Raw genomic sequence first — 12,322 nt, forward strand, 5'->3', positions numbered from 1 at the left:
GGAGAGGTGACTCTGAAGGGGAAGGTCGGTCATTTTGTACTGGCCATAAATAATGCACGCTGCCATTGTCTGTCTATAGGATAACATCATTAAAATGTAATTACCCCGAGAATGTAAATAGGATTTAATTTAACTATTTTGATACTGGAGCAGCTGCGATTATATCTCAGGATGATAGTGGTTATTTACTGATGAGCGCTGACTTCTGCCTCCCATGGTACCAGGGACATAGCAGTTGGCAGTGAGACCAGGGAAATAACGGGTATATACATTAGAGCCTATGTCATTATGTGTTTGTCCTGAGGTTTTATGTCTGGTTGATGCAACTGTTTCTTATATAATATTGTTTTATGTATGATACTGATCTGGAGTTACATCCTGTATTATACTCCAGAGCTGCACTCACTATTCTTCTGGTAAAGTCACCGTGTACACACATAACATTACTGATCCTGAGTTCCACCCTGTATTATACTCCAGAGCTGCACTCACTATTCTGCTGGTGGAGTCACTGTGTACATACATTACATTACTTATCCTGTACTGATCCTGAGTTACATCCTGTATTATACTCCAGAGCTGCACTCATAATTCTGCTGGTGGAGTCACTGTGTACTTACCTTACATTGCATATCTTCTTCTAATCATAAATCATAGCCACTATTATACTCCAGAGCTGATCTCACTATTCTTCTGCTGGAGTCTCTGTTTACATACGTTACATTATCTTGTACTGAACCTGAGTTACAGCCTATATTATACTCCAGAGCCACACTCAGGCTCTAGAGCTGAAATCTCTAAGGATTCCTTACAGTGATGGCAGCACTAAAGTATAATATAGTATATAACTCTGAATCAGTACAGGATAAGTAATGTAATATATGTACACAGTGACTCCACCATCAGAATAGTGAGTGCAGCTCTGGAGTATAATACAGGATATAACTCAGGATCAGTACAGGATAAGTAAATTAATGTATGTAAACAGTGACTCCATCAGCAGAATAGTGAGTGCAGCTCTGGAGTATAATACAGGATCTAACCCAGGATCAGTACATGATAAGTAATGTAATGTATGTACACAGTCACTCCACCAGCAGAATAGTGAGTGCAGCTCTGGAGTATAATACAGGATGTAACACAGGATCAGTACTGGATAAGTAATGTAATGCATATACACAGTGACTCCACCAGCAGAATAGTGAGTGCAGCTCTGGAGTGTAATACAGGATGTAACTCAGGATCAGTACAGGATAAGTAATGTAATCTATGTACACAGTGACCACACCAGCAGAATAGTGAGTGCAGCTCTGGAGTATAATACAGGATGTAACTCAGGATCAGTACAGGATAAGTAATGTATTGTATGTACACAGTGACTCCACCAGCAGAATAGTGAGTGCAGCTCTGGAGTATAATACAGGATCTAACCCAGGATCAGTACATGATAAGTAATATATGTACACAGTCACTCCACCAGCAGAATAGTGAGTGCATCTCTGGAGTATAATACAGGATGTAACACAGGATCAGTACTGGATAAGTAATGTAATGCATATACACAGTGACTCCACCAGCAGAATAGTGAGTGCAGCTCTGGAGTGTAATACAGGATGTAACTCAGGATCAGTACAGGATAAGTAATGTAATGTATGTACACCGTGACTCCACCAGCAGAATAGTGAGTGCAGCTCTGGAGTATAATACAGGATGTAACTCAGGATCAGTACAGGATAAGTAATGTAATGTATGTACACAGTGACTCCACCAGCAGAATAGTGAGTGCAGCTCTGGAGTATATTACAAGATGAAACTCAGGATCAGTACAGGATAAATAATGTAATGTATTTATGAAGGGACTCCACTTTCTATGTAGATTAATGCTACTGTAAACTGAACCCTAATTGATAAACCCTTGGGGTTTCCCAGGATTTACATTGATTCATATTCGTCACTGTGTCTAATACTGCAGCTCAGCCCATACAAGTGAGTGGGCTAAGCGGGGCTAGGTAGCAGTACCAGATACAGTCACACGTGGATGGACATCGTTGTATCTGTACTACAGTGAGGGGACTGTGGCTCTCCAGCGAGCGCTGCTGCCCCTTTGTTTTGCTGATTGGTGGATATCATGGGGGTCATACCCCCACAAATCATATTTTCTAAGGTTAGGTCCACCACTGTAAAATCCTTGAAAACCCCTTCAGCTTTGTTCTTGTGACTTATGACAACCCTAATATCCCCATACCCTCTTTTTACACTTACAGAGGTCCTGGAAGCTAAGCTATGAGGAGCTGTTTGCAGGGTCCTCACACTGTAGACCTGTTGCAGCGGTGTGTGGATTGTTAGGGTATGTTCACACGTCTTAACAAATTACAGGCGAAAACAGCTCCTGAATTTCAGACGTAATTGCAAGTACTCGCGTTTTTCGCGGCGTCCATTACGAATGTAATTGGAGCTGTTTTTCAATGGAGTCAATGAAAACGGCTCCAATTACGTCCCAAGAAGTGACATGCACTTTGACGCGGGCGTCTTTTTACACGCCGTATTTTGACAGCGACGTGTAATATTACACCTCGTGGGAACAGAACCTCGTAAAACAGATTGCAAGCAATGGGCAGATGTTTGCAGACGTAATGGAGCCGTCTTTTCAGGCGTAATTCGAGGCGTAAAATGCCCGAATTACGTCTGAAAATAGGCCGTGTGAACATACCCTAACTGTTGCAGCATTGTTGTGTGGATTGTTACTGTAGTTGTATGGATTGTTACTGTGGTTGTGTGGATTGTTACTGTTGCAGCATTGTTGTGTGGATTGTTACTGTAGTTGTATGGATTGTTACTGTGGTTGTGTGGATTGTTACTGTTGCAGCAGTGTTGTGTGGATTGTTACTGTTGCAGCGTGGTTCTGTGGATTGTTACTGTAGTTGTGTGGATTGTTACTGTAGTTGTGTGGATTGTTACTGTAGTTGTGTGGATTGTTACTGTGGTTGTGTGGATTGTTACTGTTGCAGCATTGTTTTGTGGATTGTTACTGTAGTTGTGTGGATTGTTACTGTAGTTGTGTGGATTGTTACTGTAGTTGTTTGGATTGTTACTGTTGCAGCGGTGTTGTATGAATTGTCACTTTTGCAGCGTTGTTGTGTGGATTGTTACTGTTGCAGCGTTGATGTGTGGATTGTTACTATTACAGCATTGTTGTGTTGACTGTTAGGGTATGTTCACACGGCCTTTTTTCGTTTACAGCCCGAAAAACGGCCAAAAAATCGGAAGTAGAACGCCTCCGTTCTGTTCTGACGGGCCGTGTTTTCACGCGACGGTTTTTCATAGACTCTATTGAAAACAGCTCCAAAAACAGCCGTAAATAACGCAGCGAAAAACGCGAGTGGCTTAAACAACATCTGAAAATCAGGAACTGTTTTCCCTTGAAAACAGCTCCGTATTTTCAGAAGTTTTTGAGTGTGCGTGTGAACATAGCCTTACTGTTGCAGCAGTGTTATGTGGATTGTTACTGTTGCATTATTTTTGTATGGATTCTTACTGTTCCATCATTGTTGTGTGGTTTGTTAGTGTTGCAGCGTTGTTGTCTGGATTGTTACTGTCGCAGCGGTGTTGTGTGGTTTGTTACTGTTGCAGTGTTATTGTTGTTGTGTGTATTTTTACTGTTGCAGCAGTGTTGTGTGGTTTGTTACTGTTGCAGTGTTGTTGTTGTGGTGTGGACTGTTACAGCAGTGTTGTGTGGTTTGTTACTGTTGCAGCGGTGTTGTGTGGTTTGTTACTGTTGCAGCATTGTTGTGTGGATTGGTACTGTGGCAGGATTGTTGCTGTTGTTGTGTGTATTGTTACTGTTACAGTGGTGTTGTGTGGATTGTTACTGTTGCATTGGTTTTGTATGTATTTTTACTGTTGCAGCAGTGTTGCGTAGATTGTTACTGTTGCAGTGTTGTGGTGTGGTTTGTTACTGTTGCAGCATTGTTATGTGTATTTTTACTGTTGTAGCATTGTTGTGTGTATTTTTACTGTTGCAGTGGTGTTGTGTGGATTGTTACTGTTGCAGCATTGTGTGTATTTTTACTGTTGCAGTGGTGTTGTGTGATTTGTTACTGTTGCAGTGGTGTTGTGTGGTTTGTTACTGTTGCAGTGGTGTTGTGTGATTTGTTACTGTTGCAGTGGTGTTGTGTGGTTTGTTACTGTTGCAGCGGTGTTGTGTGGTTTGTTACTGTTGCAGTGGTGTTGTGTGATTTGTTACTGTTGCAGTGGTGTTGTGTGGTTTGTTACTGTTGCAGTGGTGTTGTGCCGTTTGTTACTGTTGCAGTGGTGTTGTGTGGTTTGTTACTGTTGCAGTGGTGTTGTGTGATTTGTTACTGTTGCAGTGGTGTTGTGTGGTTTGTTACTGTTGCAGTGGTGTTGTGCCGTTTGTTACTCTTGCAGTGGTGTTGTGTGGTTTGTTACTGTTGCAGTGGTCTTGTGTGATTTGTTACTGTTGCAGTGGTGTTGTGTGGTTTTACTGTTGCAGTGGTGTTGTGCCGTTTGTTACTCTTGCAGTGGTGTTGTGTGGATTGTTACTGTTGCAGTGGTGTTGTGTGGTTTGTTACTGTTGCAGCGTTGTTGTGTGGTTTGTTACTGTTGCAGTGGTGTTGTGTGATTTGTTACTGTTGCAGTGGTGTTGTGTGGTTTGTTACTGTTGCAGTGGTGTTGTGTGATTTGTTACTGTTGCAGTGGTGTTGTGTGGTTTGTTACTGTTGCAGCGGTGTTGTGCGGTTTGTTACTGTTTCAGTGGTGTTGTGTGATTTGTTACTGTTGCAGTGGTGTTGTGTGGATTGTTACTGTTGCAGCATTGTTGTGTGTATTTTTACTGTTGCAGTGGTGTTGTGTGATTTGTTACTGTTGCAGTGGTGTTGTGTGGTTTGTTACTGTTGCAGTGGTGTTGTGTGATTTGTTACTGTTGCAGCGGTGTTGTGTGATTTGTTACTGTTGCAGTGGTGTTGTGTGATTTGTTACTGTTGCAGTGGTGTTGTGTGGTTTGTTACTGTTGCAGTGGTGTTGTGTCGTTTGTTACTCTTGCAGTGGTGTTGTGTGGTTTGTTACTGTTGCAGTGGTGTTGTGTGATTTGTTACTGTTGCAGTGGTGTTGTGTGGTTTGTTACTGTTGCAGTGGTGTTGTGTCGTTTGTTACTCTTTCAGTGGTGTTGTGTGGTTTGTTACTGTTGCAGTGGTGTTGTGTGATTTGTTACTGTTGCAGTGGTGTTGTGTGGTTTGTTACTGTTGCAGTGGTGTTGTGTGATTTGTTACTGTTGCAGTGGTGTTGTGTGATTTTTTACTGTTGCAGTGGTGTTGTGTGATTTGTTACTGTTGCAGTGGTGTTGTGTGATTTGTTACTGTTGCAGTGGTGTTGGGTGATTTGTTACTGTTGCAGTGGTGTTGTGTGATTTGTTACTGTTGCAGTGGTGTTGTGTGATTTGTTACTGTTGCAGTGGTGTTGTGTGGTTTGTTACTGTTGCAGTGGTGTTGTGTGATTTGTTACTGTTGCAGTGGTGTTGTGTGGTTTATGACTGTTGCCTAAAAGGCCATAAATTAGGGGGATAGGGCAACAAGTAAACATTAGTTTGGGTGTATGGTAGCAGGTGCTTGTAGTCGCATAACACTCCACGTTTGGATATTACACTACCACTGGGGGGCGCCTGTGTGGCAGTGGGGGAATCAAGTATGATGAAATTAGTTGATGGTTCTGGTCTTTTCCATCCATTAATAAGAAGCAGCAACGTACGAGCCTCCGGCCGGGTCACCGGGTCTAGAGTCATAATAGAAGAAATTCTAGGAAATAACTCATCACAGGTTAAATATTAACAGGCGGATGATCCGGGCACAAGAACCCGCTGCTCCGAGCACCAGAATTATAGCAAGCTATTCAGGACTAGAATATAATGAACCTTACAAAGATTTGTCGTCCCCCCCAAAAAAAAAAAAAGATCCCCAGTGCATTAAAGGGGTGTATTCTTCGTCTGTTTCTCGGAAAGCTGGGTGATACATCACCTTCTCTACTATAAAGTATTGTATAATAAGCGTATTTACCATTCTGGAGCCTGGGAAAGCTGAGTGACGACCTTAGAAAGAGCTATCATGGAGTCACATTGCGTGCCGCCCAGCTTTCCCAGAAACTTGGGGTGTATGGAGGTAAGAGAGACGGGATCCCTTCTATTAGCCAGAGTGGAGGATCATGTGTCCAGGTGTTACAATAAGCTGCGTGTAATTCTTCACATCCACTTCATGGGAGATGATTGGTCAGAGACCGCTCCCCAAGACATAAGCTGAACCCCCGGGGTCCCAGCAGCCGGACCCCCTGCAATCAGCTAATCACCAGAGGAAGCGTCCACTGAACTGAAGAGGCCACATCTGCATATATAGAGCTAAGGACATATGTGCATTCTATACAGGGTCTTCATACAATTTTTTGTTTAGGGGTCTCATTAAATTCTTTAGGGCCTCTGTACATTCTATAGGTGTCCCTATACAGATTTCCATGTTTCTATACAGTCAATAAGTAAGGTCTCTATATGTTCTAGTCTATATGAGGGTCTCTATATAGTCTATAGGAGGGTCTCCTATAGGAGGAGGGTATCTACATTCTGTAGGTGTATCTATACAGGTCTGTGTCTCTATACAGTCTAGAAAGGTCTACATATGTTCTATAGAGATCTCTAAACATTCTATGTGAGAGTATCTATATATTTTATAGAGACTATATTATTTAGGAGGTAGAAAAACATTTTATAAGGGGGTGCTATGCATTCTATAGGGTCCCCATACATTATATAGTGGGTCTCCATACATTATATAGGGGGTCTCTATATATTATATAGGGGTCTCTATATAGTCTATACAAGGGTCCCCTTTATAATCTATAGGGGGTCTCTATATAGTCTATAGGAGTGTATGTTTGCATTCTATAGGTGTAGCTATACAGGTCTCCGTGTCTATACAGTCTATAGGAAGGTCTCTATATGTTCTGTAGGGATCTCTTAACATTCTATGTGAGAATATCTATATATTTTTATAGGGACTCTATATATTATTTAGGGGGACGCTATACATTCTATATGGGGTCTCGGTGCATTCTATAGGGGGTCTTCATGCATTGTATAGGTGTCTCTATATAGTTTATAGGAGTGTCTCTTTACATTCTATAGGTGTCTCTATACAGCCTATAGCCTAATCTGTACATTCTATAATGGATATCAAAGAATTGTGTGGTGGGTCCTCTATATATACTGTAGGGTCTCAATATATTATTTAGCAGGTAGCTATACATTCTATAGGGGGTCACTTTACATTCTATAGGGGTCTTTATACATTTCATAGCGGTTTCTATACATTCTATAGGGGTCTCCTATAGGGTCTCTATATATTACTTAGGAGGTAGCTGTACAATTTTCAGGGCATTTCAATATATTCTATAGGGGTTTCTATACATCCTACATGGTCACTATATAGTAGTTAGAAGGTAGCTGTACATTTTATCGGGCATCTCTATGCATTTTATAGGTTTCTTTATACATTATATAGGGTCTCTATACAGTCTATAGGGGGTCTATATACATTCTATAGGGGATCTCTTAGTTTTGCCTCTCATCTGTTTTCCTCTCTTGCCCATCTGCCCCATCTCCTGTGCCCTCCCTGTATAAGTTCTCTCTTCTTGCACATGGCTCTCCTGCAGTCTCTCCCTCCATGCTGCCTGTGTGTCGGTCTCTCTGCCTCCTGCAGTCTCTCCCTCCATGCTGCCTGTGTGTCGGTCTCTCTCCCCTCTCGCTGTGTGTGGAAGGAGTTAAGAGGTCTCCCTGTGATAGTACAGGGTACGCGCACAGTTGCTTAGTAACACAGACGTTTCTCGCTCAGCTCAACTCTCTTCTCTCTCCAAATCTCTCATTTTTTCCTTCTTTATTTTTCTCCCTCTCTTCCGCTCTACCTGTCCATCCCTCACCCCATCCTCCGTCTCTTCCCATCTCTTCTCCATCTCCGGCCCTCACCCGCTACCCCTTCACTTCTTTCTGTCCTCTTTTATTCTCCATCTCTTTCTCTCTCTCTCTGTTGATATTTTTTTCTCTCGACATCATTTTATTTTGCGTTGCTTTCCTCGTCGTCACCATTTTCTTCGTTTTTTTTCCCTTCTCCATCGCTGTCTGTGAAGTAGTTAAGCGGTCCCCCCGTGCGTGTCCCTGTGATAGGAGGGGGCGTGCACACAGTTGCCTGGTTACCACGCTCACAGTGACATCCCTGTGAATACGGAAGGATGCAGCGCGCGCTGGTCCTGGGAGCTGGGTAACGTGGAGGCCTCTTACCCTGCACACTCTGCTCTGCTCCACCTGCACGGCTATTCCTGCTGCACTGCATGACCTGCGCTGGACACCCTGCACCGCACACGCTATCCTGCATGCCTTTACCACCCTGCCTTGCCTGCCCTGCAGTGCCTTACTTTACACTGCAGATCATCACACCCTGCTCATGTTGGGCTGTCCAACCTGTAGTGGACACTCCGCTCTGCCAACCCTGCACTCCGCTCTGCATGCTCAACACTGCTCCTTGCATCTGCTCCTGCATTGCTCTGCACTCCCTATCCCCTCTCCCTTCACCCCATCACCCGGCACCATCCTCACTTTTTGTTTGGGGTTCACCATCCACAGCTTGGGCCTACTCAAGGTCCTGAACATGAAATTTGATGGCAACTGAAAGATTCGCTGAGTCTTGAGGTGAGAGAGAAGCCCGGCGTGTTGTACCTGAGTGTGCACACCTCATGCGTGTCCCCGTCTGTAGCAGCACTATGGCGGAAGAAGTGCGTCTATCTGTATTTACATGTCTACGTCTTATTCCTCGACCTCCATGGGATTCAGTGTCCTCTTATAGACTCGTTGCAGCAGGGTCGGGGGAACTTCTTGTATAATTGTGCCCGCAGTGCCCGGGTATAAGTGTACCTGAGCGTGACCGGGGAGGTTCTGGACAGGAGGGTGGCAGGCTGGTATTACAACATGCAGCAAAATTAACATTTATTCAGTGGCATATGGTAATGAACAGATTGATCCATAAATTAATGAGGACTTGATGGAGAGTGTGAAGGGATCTGTGTGTATATATATATATATATATATATATCTATGTGGTGATCGTGCTGCTGTGTGCAGCCGTATAGTGGGGTCGGATGTATATGTCTTGTGCTGTATCTATAGCCGGGTGCCTACGTGGCCTGCTCCTCTATACAGCACAGTACCTGTATGTGCTGCATGACTGTGTGGGTGGATTATATACTTGTATAGAATGATTTCACTGCTGTGAGCCGGCGCATTTCAATGTGTCTGTGTGGGCGTCTGCACAGAGCTGTGTGTGTTTTATATACAGCTTTGTGTGTTCCTGTGTGTTACCGTGTGTGTTCCGCTGGGGATTGTGTGCCATTTCCTGCCCCCTTTTTGGGGTTTTCCTCACATGGGTGTGCATGCCAGTCTCTGTGCACTGATGTGCATGTATGTCAGCGTCCCGGTGGATAATGATACGGGGATGTGCATTTTTATTTATTTTGCAAGACACTTTTTTCCTGTTGTCCCCCCTCTCCCCTGTGAATCAGTATGCAGCAAGGCTTTGGATGTACAGGCCGGTCATTGTCGGAACGCAGCCACATTTAACAAGGCAGCGGAGTAAATTACTTTGGAAAAGACATATGTTCGGCAATCTTTGACCTTCATTAAAATGTAATGGTTCGGGATGCATAAACGACGCACATTTCAATTCGTTGGCATTTCTAGAACATAAAGTGTAGCCTGTGGTGCCATCAAGTAGTGCCAGCGAGAACTTCTGCTGCCCCACTGTGATATTTGCAATGGCTCCTCCACGTACATTGCACCTGGTATCACTGAGCAGCACCGGAGTCCTGAGATTATTATATGTTATTACAGTGCAGTACGGGACGGGATGTGTTTTGATACATTTTCCCGCGATGTTCTGTGAAAGGTCCAGCAGTCTAGTGGATCCGGCAGATCCAGTCACGCTGTGACACATATGTCTTCCATAGAAAGCTCCTCAAAGTAGACAGTTTTTATTTTGGCGACTTTAGCGGTAGGAGATAGCTCAGAACTCCAACCAAAAGCGATTTCCATTAATCCTTAAAGGGGTTGTTCAACTTTAGAAAAACATGGCTGCTTTCTTTCATAAACAGCGCCACTCCTTTCCATGGGTTGTGTCTGGTATTGCAGCACGGGCCCATTGAAGTGAATAGAGCTGAGCTGCAGTACCAAATACAACCTATCGACAGCTGGGGCACTGTTTATGAAAGAAAACAGACATGTTTTTTCTAATCCTGGACTAAAACTGTAAAATTTGCTTAATCTTAATTCGGAATTACAAGCCTCAAGACATTAAAGTGGTTCTCCGCTTTGGATAATCCCTAAGGGTTCTAAAGGGTCCCTTGACAATATGCTGATCACCATGTGTCCCTGGTGGGACCCCCAACGATCAGCTGTAATCCATGGGGAAGCCCCTCAACAAGTGTTCCATTTCCCTGCAGCTCCACCACAGGAGAAATGAAGCATTACACAGTGCCCATTCATATCAATGAGTTGTGTGTTTAAGGCAGGACAGGACAAGTCCTCCAGAGTGAGACACGATCTTCGTTTTCTACCGTTCTCCACTCTGGTCGAAAGATGAAGATCCTGAGCAGACGACCCCCCTGTATTAACCCCGAATTCCCTAATAGAGTGCATGAAATCTTTGTAGATTAGTTATAGGAGGTCAAGTAGAAGATTGATACCGCTGTATATGACATTGAAGAAGCTGGAGATATGAATGGTCCACAGGCTGGATGACGTCTAGGTTGATAGAACATCATATGGTGTACGATGGTATACAACGTTGTAGTGTTCTTCTACCTGACTCCATACATGTTCTTTCCCTGATGTGTGTCTATTCCTTGTATCCTCTGTAGATTACCACATTGCCCATTCCCGGAGGAAAAGCGTCCCAGGGGGGAAACAGCCCAGCATGGACGCCCCTCCTGCTGCCCCCTTCCGACCATCGGTAAGTGATATCTGGACAATTTGTACTATTAACAGACCACTACAATAGTTCTTAAGTCTCACGGAGTCACCAGGTGGCGAATCTCATAATTCGGATGAATGTTGTCTTGTGTCTCGGGCTTATGGAGATTGCGACATAGCCCCATTTATCAATGCAATACATCCTTATTTCCTCCATGGGTAGGAATCTGATCAGTCAAAGTTTGACCAGTTTGGTATAAGATGACTAATGGGCCAGCAAAAGTGGATGTTATGGTGATGGGGGGGGGGGGGGGGGTCGTGAAGCTGTCAGTTATTCGGGGTCAATATACTTCTCTAAGTACAGGCCCCAAAAACTTTTATACTTGCAATTATTAATAAAACATAATGTGTATTTTAGTAAATAATTGTATTCCCCATTAAATAACAACTCTGGAGCATCTTTTCTTAGTACTCTAGTTGGTGCCGTCCCTCTGTTATTCCTCTTACAAATTTATAAATAAATTGACAACTGGGTGTTACTTGTTAGGGGTGTGTTCCTACACAGACTGACAAGGTCCAATCAGTGCCAGACTGTGTAGGGACACGCCTCTTAAGCAAGGGGAATGGTAACACCCAGTTGTCAATTTATTTATACATTTCTAGGAGTAATAACAGAGGAATGGCACAACACAGAGTTTTAAGGAAAGATTCTCCAGACTTGTTATATTATGGGGAATGCAATTATTTACTAGAAACAGGGGAGCGGACAGATCCTCTTTAATGTCATATTTAAATTTGAAACATTGAAGTTGATGTGCATTAAACCATAGTCCACAGTTTTTGGGATCCGTGTGAAAAGGCGTTTTAGCGCACACGTACAGATCTTACTTTATTGCTTATTACCATTGCGGAGTTCTCACTACTTGAAGTTGCGACAAAAAAAAACCTTAACACGCACTTGCACTTTTCTGACGTCTTCAAGACAAGATCTCCTGTTCTGCGCAATTCTGGTTTAGTGATGTCATAGTGACATTGTTTAGATCGAAGTCACCATTCTCATCGATGTGCACACATATCCTTGTGATCATGACTTGGATGGTAATTCAGATCCACACAGTGACATCAGAGAACAGGAAGTGTTGTCATCATGACCTAGGGGTAATGCAAATGCAGGTTTTGGGCCGTAACTTCAAGCAGAGATTTTGAAATGGATGAGGAATATCTACACAAGGTATACCAGACTGTTGCGTTATACAACCATTAAGCTTTATTTATGTAAAAATGCTTTATGGTGTGAACCAGGGGTGTAATATG

The 12,322-nt window shown here is 43.4% G+C and overlaps 1 protein-coding gene across 16 annotated transcripts in view; it reads left to right on the top strand.

Annotated features, from left to right (window-relative positions):
- Positions 1-12,322, top strand: part of SYNGAP1 (synaptic Ras GTPase activating protein 1) — a 125,339-nt gene that overhangs the window by 67,423 nt on the left and 45,594 nt on the right. For 14 of the 16 annotated variants that reach the window (XR_012850391.1, XR_012850392.1, XR_012850393.1 and 11 more), the window contains exon 4: positions 10,957-11,048. Coding sequence is in view for 13 of the 16 variants with exons in the window: in XM_075836525.1 (XP_075692640.1) it covers positions 10,957-11,048 (92 nt within the window). In the remaining 3 variants the exon portion in view is untranslated. Of the gene's footprint in view, positions 1-7,883; positions 8,738-10,956; positions 11,049-12,322 lie in introns of those variants that run through there. The other 2 variants (XM_075836537.1, XM_075836536.1) reach the window with 2 other exon arrangements.

The sequence above is a fragment of the Rhinoderma darwinii genome, chromosome 8 (genome assembly GCF_050947455.1).
Source record: "Rhinoderma darwinii isolate aRhiDar2 chromosome 8, aRhiDar2.hap1, whole genome shotgun sequence".
Taxonomy (NCBI): domain Eukaryota; kingdom Metazoa; phylum Chordata; class Amphibia; order Anura; family Rhinodermatidae; genus Rhinoderma; species Rhinoderma darwinii.